The following is a 17,167-nucleotide window of genomic DNA, read 5'->3' on the forward strand; positions in this document are numbered from 1 at the left end:
TTGTCTAAGACTGTGTATAAAATTATAACCCTAAACTGACTACTCATATACAATTTTTGGTAATGCACAGCATATACTTAATCACTCCATGTGTTTTCATGTAATTATACATATTATATTTCTACCTGAAGAATGCAATTTTTTCAGCGATTTTACTGTTTTGTCACTGTTTAATCATTGTGATAGAAATAATCAACTATACAATATCCTAAATTACTTATAAATCCTTAATATCGACCAATTTAATTATAAAATCACCATAAAATCAGCTTTAATCTTAAATTATGGATATGCAGAACGGTATATAATAATACATATAATAGTCAGTCCAGCGAGTCAGTATCCTCATTCTCTTCATGAACAGACTATAGTCTGTCTACAAACAGTGACAGTCGTGTCTGTCATTTTAATTCACAGATAAATTGTATTTTTTAACACTTGTTTTTTAACAATTTTTTTTCGGTAGTCACGTGTTGATAATGCATTGCACATTACATTATTACGCTCTGGTGTAATATTTGCCTTTACTTCACAAAGTGATTGCTGTTGGCTTATCTGCACCAATGGCATTATTCCCATAGGTTTTTGTACTGGATTTGTAAGAAGAAAGTATATTGCTGGTGTATAACAGTTTTTACTGTAAAGTTAGAAATGTTTTCTATTTATTTTGTTCAGCGTTTAGGTCTAGTCGCGGAATAATCTCGAACTACGAACCAATCACATATGTTAAAATCATTTAAAAATTTATCAGCTTGTATATGAAACCACTGATTTTCATTTTATCCGCGAAAACGCCTATTTGAGGTAATAATTGATCAATCTATTCATTTTTGTTCACAAATCCAAAACAATAAAAAAATATTTTTATTTATTTAAGTATATATTTTTCTACAAGTGCGTTAAAAATGATATTTTTAATACACCACAATATTGAAAATATCACTTAAACAATTTGATTTAATTAATTTCGATATGTACAGTTTCATTTAACGATGCTATTCTGCCGAAACTGTGATACTTAATCACAGACTTAATAAAATTTGACATTAGTTCTCAAGTTAGCATTTATAGATGTATAAAATGCAGGGTTGGAAAAAATCATTTTTTTTTAAATCAAAAAAATCGGCTTTTTTTTATTTAAATCAGATTTTTTTGATTTAAATCAGATTTTTTTTTATTTTAATTCAAAACAACATTTAAATCGAATTTCCAAATGATTAGGATTTATTTCCATTTAAAGTCCTATCCTAAATGGCTAAATCTTTATAACTCTGCCCGATACCGATAACATTAACAATTCTACGGCGCGTTATCATTTTTCCACATCGGTCATCAATATATTCCGCAAAAAAGTCGCTCGCTTCAGATCAAAAGGATTTTTTTTCAAACATCTCAAAAATATTAACTTTTGTCATTTTAAAGCCTAGGCATAAAAGTAAAGTCTGTTACGCCTAAGCACAAAAGTACAAAAATATATTATTAAACTGATATTAAGTGTCAAATTCAACGAGTGTACAATTGTTGCTCGATCACTGTTCATATTATTGATTAAAAAATTATTTGTAATATTTTAAAAGAAATAGTATATTCTATCAGGAGTAAAAATGTACCTTTTGTGCCTCCCTGTAACGTCGGAATAGCTTTACGATGGTCCTTCAAAGGTACAACATCGTCAAAAAAAGTATAATTTTTACTCCTAATAAAACAATACACTATTGTTCGGAAATAGCCTTAAGTCAAGAATGAAATTAGTATGTATGATCTTATGTCAAAATGTAAAGATGAGAAAGTATAAAGAGAACTGGAGATCAAAATGTCGGTAGGAATTTGCAAGCATACAACTGTTTCAAAAAAAATATTCACACATAACACATTTTCTGACAACTATTATAGATTCTCGGGAATGAAGATATTATAGTCTCTATATCAGAAGAACCTAGTTCTGCTCTAGACTTTGTGAATGATAATATGTATTCAAACAGTGAATTTTTGTCACTTATACATAAATTTTAAAATAAATCCCTGCGTTTAGCGGCCTAATGGATTCACACGAAATTACTTCAAAGATCGATCCAGCATTTAAATTATTGATGAATAGATATTTTTATATAGTTTTATAACATTTACAATTATTTTTCGATTTATTATTTGTTATCTGTTACAATTTTTTTTTGTTTTCTAGGACACATTTTTATAACTTTTACAGTTACTTTTTTTATTATAAAGTTTCAATAAAAATATTTTTTTTTATTTAAATCACATGATTAAAATTAAAAAAATCACTTGATTTAAATCATGCCAACCCTGATAAAATGAGAGTATATCAAGTCAGGAAATTCCAAATTTTCGTTTAACATTCCAATTCTTCAATTTATGTACATTGTGTAATACGATTATTGCTTAAAATTGAAGGAAGAATTGAAATATGCAATAATAAAATGGTTGGTTTGAAGTACATTGTGTGTATTTCGATTTTTGCTTAGAATTGAAGGAAGAATTGAAATATGTATGTAATAATATACAGGGGATTCTATTTAAAAAATGAAACTTTGATGCACCACGACTTTAAGGAGGTGATGGTTCACTTTAAGGCGAGTTCTCACTGGTCATTTTAGTGAATCAGTTTTCATGATTTTTTATGAACCTGCCTTGAATTCATATTGTCTCATACAATATGATCATTTTAAAACTGTCAACTCATGTTTCAGTCTCAAAAAACCTATTAATTTTCTATGACTTGTTTTCATAGTATGTTCTCATTATTCATTGCGTTTTCATTTTAATAAAATGATCAGTAAAAATGACAGAAAGTAAACCCCCTTTTCACTTTTAATGAAGAGACAAAATTGTGATTCATTTTTAGTGATCGAGTGTTCTGACGTTCATTAAATAGTCACTTTTTATGATTCATGAAAACTGAGTCACTAAAAATGACCAGTGTAAAACATGCTTTTAGGTACGTCGTCAATCTTGAAGTTATTGATGTGATTTTGATATTAATATGTTCTACAATTAGATCCGCACTTTTTTCGTTAGAAAATGTCATTATAAGTGTTCCTCTTCTCAATTCTGTATAGAAAATTTTAAAATTTTGACGTACCTAACGTCTACCAGACCCATGAACGACCCTGTATACTTAAATTTATTACTGGCTAATAGATATTTAAAAATCCTATAACTTTTGTATTTAACTTTTTGCGGTACCTCCTATATTTTACCTACATTTTTTTTTCTCCATAAATTTTTGTCCACACATTTTTTGTTTCCATACATAAAAGCAACCCTGTATAATATGATCTAGGGCGTAACCTCGTCTCGGCGTTACAAACTTTAAGGCTTCATATTTCTAAAACGCCAAAAGATTTCGTTTTGAAATTTTAAGGGAGCGTTTAAAAAACATATAAATGAATGTTGATATACAAACGTGCTTCGTTTGCCCGTTAAGCCGTGTATAAATATGCCGAGGCAAGTACGAGACAAACCCGAAACGAGTATGAAACGAGGCTATAGCAAATTCTTTCCAAAAGGCGTACTAATATGCCGAGACGAGGACGAGACGAGTCAACCTCAAGCGGAATTCGTCATATTATAGCCTCGAGCCGAGCGATTTAGCCTCGAGCAGAGTTCCTGCCCAGTCGAACGGCGTCGTCTCGCGGCTATCCATTTTCAGTGGAGCCTTTGGCGAACCCACAAAATTCTTCATAGGGCTATGCGATACTGAGGCAGTATCGATATTTTGGTATCGGTTGTATTGAATATAAAGTATCGATACTTTAAAATATTGATAAATATATTAAAGTATTATTCAATACCATTCAATATTTTAAAAAATTAATTAATAAATTTAAGTATACTGTGTTTTTTAATTGGATTAGGATCGAAAAAAATCAACAGGAACCGAAGTCCTTTGTTTTAAATTTGTCGACGTTTCGCAAAATTTATTTGCATCTTCAGGACACTACAAAGTTAAGAGAGCAAAATACAATCAAAAAATTTTAAAAATTTAACAAACAACTTAAAACACATATCAGTGGAATTCCACACATACACAATTGGTAAAACTACCCTAATGTTAACAATTAAATAAAATATATGTATATGTTATAAACTTAAGATCGCTTGTAAATAAAAATAATAAGGGATAAGCATAAAATAATTAACTAGAGAGAAGTGTCAACTCTGTGTTAAATCGTGGAAACACGATACGCCACCGAAAGCCTTCGTTGTCGTCTGGAGAACTAATTTTCCAATTGACAGGTTGACATGATAAGGACATGATGGCTTAATTTTCATTTCCGTTTCCGGTTATTCAATGGCGGGTCCTCTTTCAGTTCAAATGTATTTTGTATTTTTACTTTTCATAAATAAAACCAAAAAATTATTTATTCACATATATTTATTTGAAATATGGAACAACGTGACTAAATAAATATAAAAATATAGAGGATTGTATTGTTTCAATACCAATTAGTTAATTATATGTACTTTTAGCGTAAATTAGTTAAGGTATAAGCATGACTTACAGTAATTTGTAAATAAACACACGTATTCGCAGACTTCAAGGACAGAAAACGGACACAGGAACATGAAAACGGGAGCCTTATACAAAAACCTGAAAACAGAAAAACAATTTTTTTATACTAAAATTAACAATGTAAAAATATCAATAGGTATAAAATATAAATATACTGTTTAAAAAGCGTCCATTATTCCCAAAGAGGCCTGGCTTATAAATCAAAAAGAAGCAAAGAGACTTTAGTCGGATAACATAATCAGATTATCAGTCCGATTTATTGCATTATTGACAATAAATCGCACATACTGGAGATAACTAATGTTGGCTATAGTTAAAAATGATCTTACCTTGCTTGTAAATTGCTTCCATTTTCAGAAAAATCGCCGATCAAAGATATTATAACACCATTTTCTTGCATCTAAAAAATGTAAAAACAGTGTTTATTTACGACCTATTTTTCATATACATGGGACATACCTACTACTGCAGAAACGTCGTTTTCTCCAGATTTTTCATGTAATATATATTTTATATACTTTTATTACCTTTATATTTATAAATTTCAGCCGAAATATTAAAATGAACTTCCAAAACGAAACTAAACGGAATGAATTAAAATGGCGTCGAATATTTTCGAATTTGTTCTAGAACAAATCTGAAGTTGTCTCTGAAACTGAAATCTGTCAATTCTAAACTGTGAAGTTAGACAATAGTTAGACAAAAACAATGCTGTCCTTGTCTAGGCGGCCATACTTGTCGTGAGGAGAATGACAGGAATGACACTAATGACTGTTTCCAATTTTCCTATTTCACTGTCACCCCCCTGGGGATAAGGCCAGAATATAATCAGGATATTTTCTTATTCGCATTTAACGAAAAAAATCGACGATGGTGGCACTGTTTTATACAAAAACTACCCGGATCAGAACTAAATCAGTCATCAAACGATCTCAAATTACTAAAAGCACTTGGAAGAAAATGATAAAACACTTAACCTAGGGTTGGCAACTTTGAAAATAAAAAATAGGGGCGAGAGGATAAAAAGAGGCACAGGCGAAACATTTTTGAAACGTCGCTCAAATGTCGAGAATTTACCAAAAAGTTATATAAACGGTATGCGATAAATATTTAAAATAAACAAAAATATTTATACTCAAAACTTATTAAAATAAAGCAAACCATTGTCAACAAAACTTTTTTTCAAGACATAAACTAACAGTAAGTAAACATAAAATTACATAAAAGACACAGATTAACAATTCTTTAAAGCATTGTGGCGATAAACGAATATTTTTTAGATTTTGAAGTTGGTATGTAACAAAGTTTTCAATACGTGAGAGAAAAGAGGACAATCAGATCAAAAAGAGGACTGTTTCTGGAATAGAGGACGGTTGGGAACCCTATTTTAACCCCCTGTAGCTACGAATAAAAAATAAACTACTAATTATAAAATAACTATGAATCAAAGCAGAATTGGATTGGTTGATATAAAAAATAAATCTTATTTTTACGTGAGGAACTTCCCCACGAGAGATGGAACATGTTTTTTGAAATACCCTGTATATGTTTATTTAATTTCAAAATAGGTAAAAAAACAAGCTAGATAAATTAAAGGAATTCATGATAAATTTAAATTATATTGGGACTGTTTACATTAAAAATAACTGAAGAAAGCCGACTGAGATACCTGGAGATAACGGCACGGCAGCGGCGGCGGCGGAGCCTTCTACCAGTGCCGTTTTTTTGAGTCTTTAATTATTTTATTCAATAATATATTTTGTATGTGGTTTGTATATCTATAAAATTTTTAAATAGCGTAACAGCGCTTTCAGATGGAGCGGACCGTACGCGCAGAGCGTCCGCACGGATGTTTTTTCAAGATAGCTCTTCCGGACGGAGCATACGCGATCCAGATGAAATTGTTCATATAAGCTCATGGTACTTGCTCGAAGTCACGGACGGTCCGTCGCGGACGCTCCGTTCCATTTGAAAGCGCTGTAAGATAAGACCTAATTCGACTTTATTTATTTAAAAAATTAGAAATTTAAGTAATTAAGATTTAAATTATTAATTTAAATCTACATTTAAATGCCAAAACTAACCTGGAACATATATTGTAAATAATATATCTGCATTTCTTCATTTCTAAAGTTGTATATTTTTTCAAGGTATTCAATTCGCCACATTATTATTCTATGGCTTTCCATCATTGCAGCACGCTTATTAATAATTTTTAAAATATTATTATGTATATAATTTTAAATCTAATTCCCAGTTTTTTAAACCTTCGCCGTAATGTGCTTTCTGAACAGGGTTTTTTTAAAGCTCGGAGAGTTTTTTTTTAATTATTTCTATGGCGGGAACTTTATTATTTTCATATTTGCCATAAATTAAGTTTCTTAGTAGTCTGGATAGTTCAAATTTCTGGATTTTTCTATATCGAATCGTTCCTTTCTTTGTCGATTCCCTTTATTTATGAGAGTACCGTAAGGAACTTCTGAGAGCATGGCCACCTTTTTCAACACACTCGATTTGCCTCTCTTATCTTCTATGTATCCTATATGTAAAGAAGCTTGTTTTACATCTTTAATTCCGTTCAGCAGAAATAGCGCATAATTTACGTTTGAGCCGTTAATAACTCGACGAAAAGTTCATTACGTTTATTCATTTTTCATAAAATTTTCATGTTTTTATAAAAGAAATCACTAATAAATCTTTGTATATGAGATTTACCTACTTTGGCTAACTTACCTATACTATTTTAGAGAAGACAAAATTGCATCTCTCTAGTTAGGATGCATTATTAACATTATTACAAATAAAGGAAAGAATATTTATTTTTATATAAAAATGGGATGTGGAATCCGAGCCCCTTGAGACTCGAGGCAATTGTTTCGCGGAGCTGCGGTGTATACGCCACTGGTTAAATAGACGCCCCAATCTTTTTGATGGTTCGCCAAAGGCTCCGGAAAAAACGGAGACAACGCCGTCCGGCTGGGCATAGGCTCGGCTCGAAGCTCAGACCCCGTCCCAATATGACGAGTCAACCTCAAATCCGCTTGAGGTTGACTCGTCTCGGGTGTCTCTCGCACTCGTCTCGACATATTTATACGCAGCTTTTAGAGGGCATCAATCAAAAATGAACCCAAAACGGTAATTTTAAATTTTGAAGCTTATCGTCAAATTATCGAATGTAATACCATAAGATGTTTCGGGATTACCGAATAATACTTTTACCTGACACGAAATGAACTCCGAAGGAGGAGTAGTGTTACCGGTATCGCATTGAGTGTCAGGCAAAAATATTAGGTAATCCCGAAACATCGAGTTGTATTCAAATGATTATACAAAGAAATATTTACCAAATCTTTCTTTTGCCATTTTGTAATAAGAATTGACGGGATATTTTGTGAAACTGACAGAAATGGCTTCTTGAATGAAAATTTCAAAAAATGACAATTACAATATCGGCACCAAGTTATAATCGCTTAAATGATTATCACTTATTAATCACATCCTTCTATACATATAGGAAAAATATACATAGGATAATCGAAAAAAAACAGCGTCCAGTTGGCTTGGAAATGACGATCGATGACATTTCCCATATAATTTTACATATAAAATGACAGCGATCTTCATTTCATAGCCATCGTTGACGCCGTTTTTATTCGATCATACGGTATAATCACTGATATAACGTTCCATATTTTCGCCAATTAGGTAATTACTGCCTATTATGCTTTTAAGGTGACAGTAAGTATTTTTTGTAGGTCATCTTGAGAAAAAAAATCCCAAAAAGTTTGCGAGGTGGCGCTTTTTTACAAGAAACAAAAATATAAGTACTTATATTTTTGTTTCTATATAACTTTTACGAAAAAAAATCAGTCGAAGTTACAAAACATTTATTTTCTGCCAGAATTTATGGAGAGGTGTGGGTAGTTTTCACCCTTCCCTTATCCTTTTTATTTTTTGGGAAAGTCAAATGTTAAGGCGCCGCCGCCGATTCTTCAAATATCATTAAAAATGTGTTTATTTTTTATAAATTCATACCTAATATCTAACGGACAAACGACGATTTTTTTATAGAGAAAAGTTGTGTCTAATTAATTTAGATTTAAAATATACGTGTCCCCGGAATTATTTAATAGAGTATGACAATCTCATTTTTAGTAATGTAGAATTGATAAGTCTAAAGCCGCGAGTCACTTAGCGAACGCATACGTTCGACCAAATCCGCACACATGCGGTGATTTTGTTTGAAGTACTTTTTCGCTGTTCGCTGTTACATACACACTCAGTGAACGCATCATACATCTGTTTACGTGCGGTAGTATTCCCTTTGAAGTACCGCCAAGTCAGCGAACGCAACCGCACGCGCACATTTCCCAAATTCGTTCGTTCTAAGCCATGCGGCCGTATGCGTTCGTTTAAGGCTTAAAGTTGCGTCCACATTGCTCGCGAACAGGCCGAACGAACACATGAAACACGAAAAACATGGGAAACAGTCGGAGCGAGATGTACGCGGCGCTCGCGATGCTCGCAGTGCTCCACGTGCTTGCGATCGCGATCACATAAAATGCCTGTTTCGACTGTTCGGCTTTCTCGCGGTACATCAAAAGGTGGGTACGCATATGAGCACCAACGCGAATGAGGCAATCCGAAGCCGAACCATTTGCCTCGGATTCGGTTCGGCCTTGGGAAGAAATATAGTTTTGGGTAACCTGAATAGTGGACGCACGAGGCGTTGTACGGAATCGATCCATAAATATGGTGAGCATTTTCTTGTGCAGTAGTAGTAGTAATGCATAAATATGGCCGATTCAGATTCTGATGACGCTGAACGTGCTGCGTATTTTATAATTTTAAGTAGTTTATTAAAAGTCTTGGTTTCCATAATATCTCCCTTTTTTGATATTCTTCAAGAAGCACTAGCACAATTTGTTGAGACCATTCCATTGCATTTAAAAAATAATATTATTATTAAAAATTTACGAAGACGTACACTACTACTACTCCAAAACAACAACACGTGGACTGTCTCGAAATTATTTTTTATTATTTCCATCCACACTGAGCACAGATGAGTGGCGCACGAGGCGATGCCTCACTTTGATGTACCGACAACAGTTGGATCGGGTCGCGGCCGAATGCATACGGTTTCAAACAAATTTGCACGCCTCGTTCAGACGTACACCTACGTATGCTCATGCGTCCTCGGGCTGCCTCATTCGCGTTCGTGCTCATATGCGTACCCGCCTAAAGAGACGCTTCGGAGCCATGAATACTTTACGGCCGGCGCACATAGGTCATTTTCGCCAATTTAGGCGGTAATAAATAATGCCTTTAAAATTTAAATTATTTTTTAAAACAAAAATAAATTTGTTTGGTAAGAAAATAAATAAATGCGTGGGATAATGATATTTTCTTTCATTTTATGCTTGTACAGGGTGTCTTACGAAATATATTATTTTTTTTCATTTTATTATATCGAACTCAAACAAAAACTGTAGTTCGTTACTTTTTTGTAAGTGAATTTATTAGTATCTAGAAGGTTTACTAAATTTAATTTTTAATTTTAAAGTTAATTGAAAGTAAAAATTAGCTTGAACAATGAAAAAAACAACCTAAAACATTTAACAAATATAAATAAAATGATAATAACACTATTTTACTAGAGAAATTTATGTAATAATATTTTTATTTAATCACTATCGATATCCTCGTCACTACTAAGGGTACAAACATAGTGAAGCATCTAGATGCGATGCTCGCCGCGATGCATCCTACGCGCACGTTCTAAGCACTGCAAACGAGTAAGTGCGCGTAGGATGCATCGCGGCGAACATCGCATCGAGATGCCTCACTATGTAGGTACCCTTTTAGAGACATAATATCGATGATATCATCATCCTGACTAATATTTTCATCAAACTCTGATGCCTGTAAAGTACGCTCTCGAAGTAAATTAAGAACTTCTTTGATAAATGGTTCCTTATTTGACCGTGTTCCCACACATTTAGACAAAGAGTAATAATAATAATAATTACATTTTTTAATAATTTTCACTATTTCATTATAATGTTCGTCGCCAACATGTTGCCCTAAATTTAGCGTGTTCAGAACAAATGGCAAAACAGATGCATTTTTGTTCTTCAAAGAATTGCCTTCACACCAAGCAGAAAACAAGAGAGATTTTTCTATTGACATGGTACCTAAAACAATATATATATATTTACTCTTGGCACATCTTGGCAGTTAAATTTAGGATAGATTAATCGATAAAATGATTGTGAATACGAAAAAAATGTTCTTGAAATAAATCTGTATAAATCCTGAATTATAAACATTTTTAAATACAAAGTTATGAAAAAAACTATTTTTTTCTTATTATTAAAACATTGTATCTTTTCGCCAAGTCACAAGCTTTTTAAACGGATATTATTTTTTTTAATAATAAATCTTACCTTATGGTACACAATAACACAGCACTACTTTTTAAACTCACCTTCTATTCGTAACAACAAAATTCGAAACTTTATGAACTAATGACAGTAATTTTACAACGCGAAATAATTCAAACAAACTTTGATATTGTCATTCTCGCCATGGCCACCTTTGTTAATATTAAAATATAATATTGCAGAAATAATATCTATGGGGCCCTAGCTCCAAGATGAAATATAAAAAAATATTTTTTTCGACATTCAATTTTTTTATTTATTAATTCCTAAAATACATAAAATGACCTATGTGCGGCGGTTCGAAGCGCTCGAGCTGTTTGCGTTTGTTTAGTTTTTAGTTTAGTTTCATTTATAGGATTCGGTATTTACTGCAGTATGATGATGCTACCATGATTTTTCTTATTTTTTTGTTCAGAATTAAAAATAGTTGTGTTTTTGAAACATTTTTTGCTTAGAATTCACCTTTATTGATTTTTGCAATTAAAATTGGTGATTTATCTTTCACCCCGAGAAGGAGTGGCACTCACCCCCAGGGTGAAAGCACCCATCGGTACTATGTAACTTTTGTTTCTAATATATATGTATATATATGTTGGACCAATATAACATATCTATTCACTGCTAAAATTTCAGGTCAATCGGGGCAGGTGTTCATTATTCGGACCCTAAAACCCTCGCTTACTAACCTATTAATAAAATATAACTCTATATTTATAATGCCTACTTATCTTAATCTGATCTTTGAGAACTTTATTTATATTTTGGCATACGCCTGGCACTATTTTTGAAATGCTTTGCTTGTAAACTTTGAATAAATAACCCAAGCTGGTATGTGAGTCTCCACAAGGTCTTGCAAGGAATCTTAATGTTATGGCCAATCTTTCTTTAACTCTTTCTTTAACCGGAATACACTTCCTAAAAGTTGTATTTTTCTTTCTATGCGGGGGCCAACTAAAAAGTCTTTCAATATCAGTAGCGGACATGCGATAAAAATTATTTAAAAACATTCTGTGTGTTTGTAAATCGTGTAGAAGCTTACTTTCACTGTACTGGGATCTACTTTTGAAATTATTAGACATCCAACACCGTCTTTTTTTCTCTTAGTCTCCTTCGTTTTGCAATAATGATCCCACTAGCAGCCGCTATTAAAAATACTTCGGCATCATCATCATCCATGTCCGAACAGCACGAACGCAAGCACTACATTACAGTGTGGACGCCGTTGCTTGCGAGCCAAAAGATCTTGAGAAACACGACAAACAGGAAGCGCAAGTAACGCAAGCACAGAAGCAAGGGCGCGAGCAGGATCACAAGCATGTGGACGCACCTTAAGATGTTCCGTGAAAATATAGGAACATTAGATTTTGTCTCATTTTAAGGAAAATGTGGATTGATTGTGGATTTTTTTTCAAATGTCTGTGGAACTCATTTCTGTCGCTGGACAAACTATACATAGTATTTTATTATTCATAGTTATTTAATGCAAACCTATTAGAAATGTTGCTAATACTTAAACAACTGATTGTATATTATGAGTAGCCAGTTGATAACAGTTTTTTAGTCTGGACTATTTCAGTCCGACATTTCTTAATATTAATTAAAAATAATATTACTATTCTTTTCAGCTTAGTTGTTGAAATCTTCTGGTAATATGTATTTCACAGATTAATCCCTATTTAATCAAGTACCTATTCAAAAATAATTTGTATTTTGATTAATGTTACATTAACCTTACAGTCTTTAGATAGTTAACAATTAACTTTCTTTATATACAAATAATTATTTTATTTCTAATCTACTCTAGAAATAGAAGATCCTATTTTGAACAGATTATTATAAAATATTGAAAAACTTAAATAATTACATACTTAACTAGTTGTATTTAATATTTACGTCATAATATGCAACAAACATCTTTTACATACATTTATGATTCTAAAAATATACCAAAACTCTTGATTAAATGCATCTTATTAAAACTAAACGAATACAACCTTTTAAACAACCTTTTAAAATGATATTTCAAATCTTGAAAAATCTATAAAATATATTTAAGTTTCAAAATTGATATTAGAAAAAACCTCAGACTGTTAAGTTAGTGGAATGTTTGATGGCATAAAAGTAATGACGTAAATTTACGTCTAAAGTATAGACTACACTGTGTCGTCTAAATAACTTACACTGTCGGGAAGAGTACCTGTCTCTTTAAGAGCCTGATTGGTCAAACGATCAATTTCATTCAATAAAAACTGCGTATCGATATCTAACGTGTCGACATCAGACTGCGCCGAATTTTGAACGCTGTCCCATTCTAAACTATTGGCCGAGGATGACACACGAGACCAGTCGGATTCGCTAGTGTTACCAACGCCTTCGTTATGGTTTGGACTGGTATTGGCTTGACTGGCTAAAGTGTCTTCGCGAAAGAGTGAAGTACCCCTAGAAATGATTTATTTACATCAGTTTGTAAATGAAAACTGCAGTACACCTTTTAAGGTATTTAGACTCAGGCCTATTTAAGTGTACAGGGTGTCCCACTAAGGACAGCTCTCGGCTGTATCTCGGAAAGTATTAGCCGTAGCGGCTGGGGAAAAAAAATTTTATAACTAAAGAGGCTTCCCATAGCCTCTTTAGTTATAAAATTAAAAATATTTTCAAGTTTGTAGAACGACCACTAGGGGGCGCAACTGCAACAAAAAATAAGAAAATGGAGTCTTTACACAGTTTTGCCTCGATAAAATGTACTATAAGTAACAGATTTATAATCTTCAATAAATTTTGAATATTTTTTGTTAGGGCCATTTTCCCCTATCTACCAAAATAAAGTGGTGGGGGAAGGTTAGATCTGTTTATATTTGAATATTAATAACTCTGGACTAGATGATCGGAATCCAACAAGCGAGGGCTCGTTTAAAAGAGCGTTTCTTAGTCTATATTGTACCATATAAACAATAATAATAAGCTTTTTAACGTAGACGCTAGGGGGCGTCGTCTTACAATTTAACAAACATTGCGCGTTTTTTCAAAAAAATTAAATGCAATAGTATAGGTAATTTTAGCTGATAGTAAAGAGTAGTAAAAGCTTAAAAAGTCAGCGAAAACCGTATCTTGATATCTTCTTTCAAACCGAAGATATTAGCAAAATTATAATAAATACCAAAAAATAAGCGCTTAATTACCTTATTTTTACAACACGGTATCAGTAGACCTCTTGATTATGCCCATTCTAACCTATAAATAAGATAGAAATAGGTAGTTAGTTTATTTTAAAATCGACGATATACCAGAATATCATAATATCAGATGTATTATCTAATAATTAAGATATTATTAATAGTGATCAAGAAACGACGATTCAGTGAAGTCATGGTTGGCTTTGGAAAAAGTTGCTTTTGACGTAATAGTATAAACGTCAAATTGTTATTAGATCAATATTTTGATAGTCTTAGCAGCGTTTTTTATCTTTTGATTGCTTTTTCAAAATGCCAATAACTTCAACTACTTCAAATAATAAAGGCATTTTGAAAAAGGATTTAAAAGATAAAAAAACGCTGCTAAGACTATCAAAATGTTGATCTAATAACAATTTGACGTTTATACTATTACGCGAAAAGCAACTTTTTTCCAAAGCCTACCATGACTTCACTGAATCATCGTTTCTTGTTCACTTTTATTAATATCGTAATTATTGGATATTAATACATCTGGTATTATGGTGTTCTGGTATTTCGTCGATTTTAAAATAAACTAACTGTTTCTATCTTATTTTTTTGTTAGAATGGGCCTAATCAAGAGGGCTACTGATACTGTATTGTAAAAATAAGGTAATTAAGTGCTTATTTTTTGGTATTTATTATAATTTTGCTAATATCTTTGGTTTGAAAGACGATATCAAGATGCGCGTTTCGCTGACTTTTTAAGCTTTTACTACTCCTTACTATCAGCTAAAATAACACATACTATCGTATTTAATTTTTCTGAAAAAACGCGCTATGTTTGTTAAATTGTATGAAAGCGCCCCCTAGCGTCTACGTTCAAAACCTTATTATTATTATTTTTATGGCATAATATAGAGTAAGAAACGCTCTTTTAAACGAGCCCTGGTTTGTTGAATTCTGATCATCCAGTCCGGAGTTATTAACATTTAAATAAAGATAGATCTAACCTTCCCCCACCACTTTATTTTAGCAGATAGGGGAAAATGGTTCTAACAAAAAAATCCAAAATTTACAGAAGATTATGAAGCTATTATTTATAGTATCCATTATCTAGGCAAAATTCTGTAAAAAATATATTTTCTTATTTTCCATAGCAGTTGCGCCACCTAGCGGCCGTTTTACAAACTTGAAAATAATTTCCAGCAATTTCTCATAGCCCCTTTAGTTATAAATATTTTTTTCCGCAGGCTTTACGGCTAATACTTTCCGAGATACAGCCGAGAGCTGTTCTTAGTGGGACCATGATGATACATCCGGTACAACTTTAGACAGGGTGTTTCGGAAAACATGTGCCATCTCTCGTTGAGAGATTCCTCATGTAAAAATAAGATTTATCTTTCATATCAACATTGGTCCGATTCTGCTTTGTTTCGTAGCTACATTGTGTTAAAGTCTTATTATTCTTTCGATTTATTATAATTTTCTTCCAAGTACTTTTAGTGATGCGAATGATATTTTGAAGGTAAAAGTTACTATTAAGTGCTACATATTTTAATGTTAAACAAGTGGAGATAAATTCACCAGGGACGTGCATATGGATTATCACTGGAATATTTTTCAAAAAATAACATGTGCGCCACTGACTTTCTTTCTTTTGAAATCAAAATGGTGTAGGCCGTTTAATAGCTCTCTCTTGATATTTTGTCGAATTCGACCTTCTTGATGAGATAAACGCTATTTTATTTATCACATTTAATAAAATTAAAATAAAAACGAAAATAATAAATCATATATTTTACCTAATTTTTTATTAAATATTATTACTATTAGTTATTATTACTATTAGTCCAATCTACAGCAATTTCAAATAAAAAAATAATGGTATTTAAGATAATTACAAAAAACCTAATTTTAAAAAGTTTTAAGATCCTGTAACTCTAAAACTATACATTTCCATACCCATGTTTATACGAACTTTTTTTCATATTTTTTGATGAGGAATCAATGAGTATTTATTTAAAATTCTTTTAAAAAAGTTAATGATATTAAATTTTTTTAAAGGTTGCTATTAGACTTGGATCAAGGCAAATTAATAAAATTGCGTTTATCTCATCAAGGAGGCCGAAATCGACAAAATATCAAGAGATAACTTTTAATCGGCATTAAACTGCTTACACTATTTCGCTAACAAGAGAAAAAAGTCAGTGGCGTACATGCTTTTTTTAGAAAAATATTGCGATGATAACCTATATGCACGTCCTTGGTGAATATGTCGACACTTTTTTAGCTTTAAAATATGTCGCATTTATAGTAACTTTTACCCTAAAAATTTCATTCGAAACGCTAAAAGTACTTGGAAGAAAATTACAACAAATAGAAAAAATGCTTTAAAGGGTGTTAAAAGACTTGTGTTAAAAGACTTTAACACCCTGTAGCTACGAAACAAAGCAGAATCGGACCTATGTTGATATGAAAATTAAATCTTATTTTTAGAGAGAGATGTCCCCACGAGAGATGGCACATGTTTCTTGAAACATCCGGTATACCGTGTGGTGGGCATTGGAATACATAGGAAATCCGACATAGGAAATCCTTGGTAAATGTTGAAAAGGACAAATATTATCTACCCAGATGATTTTATGCAAAAGTTGTATTAGACTTTTTTTGAAGAGGCGTACATTCGCCTAGAATTTACTTTTATTCGGAATCTACATTTAACTGTTTGCAAAAATCTGCCTTGAAAATTAGTAAAATTTATAATAAGGCCTAGGAGAAAGCTACAATTAAAATACCTCTTTACTATACAAGAACTAATACTAATACTTTACTAAAAACTGCAGGAAATTTATTTTCCATTATACAGGGTGGTCCGAACTGTATTCCGGAAACTTCGGCAGCATATTTTGCAGATAAAAATAAGTAAAAAAGTTCGTATAAATGTAGGTCCTAAAATGCTTAGTTTCAGAGATACAGGGTGTAGAAGTTTCATTTTTATTTCGATCTTTTCTAAATATTTTCTGAAGTAACGT

General features: G+C 32.0%; 1 protein-coding gene across 3 annotated transcripts in view; it reads right to left on the reverse strand.

The window, feature by feature from the left end:
* Nucleotides 1–9,998: 9,998 nt before the first annotated feature.
* Nucleotides 9,999–17,167, reverse strand: part of LOC115878596 — a 34,690-nt gene continuing 27,521 nt past the window's right edge. The window contains exons 6-7 of one of the 3 annotated variants that reach the window (XR_004049559.1): nt 11,025–13,419; nt 9,999–10,731 (exon numbers count right to left, since the gene is read on the reverse strand). Coding sequence is in view for 1 of the 3 variants with exons in the window: in XM_030895146.1 (XP_030751006.1) it covers nt 13,134–13,419 (286 nt within the window). In the remaining 2 variants the exon portion in view is untranslated. Of the gene's footprint in view, nt 13,420–17,167 lie in introns of all 3 variants that reach the window. The other 2 variants (XR_004049562.1, XM_030895146.1) reach the window with 2 other exon arrangements.

The sequence above is a fragment of the Sitophilus oryzae genome, unplaced genomic scaffold (genome assembly GCF_002938485.1).
Source record: "Sitophilus oryzae breed Bouriz unplaced genomic scaffold, Soryzae_2.0 scaffold_1063_pilon_pilon, whole genome shotgun sequence".
NCBI classification, from domain to species: domain Eukaryota; kingdom Metazoa; phylum Arthropoda; class Insecta; order Coleoptera; family Curculionidae; genus Sitophilus; species Sitophilus oryzae.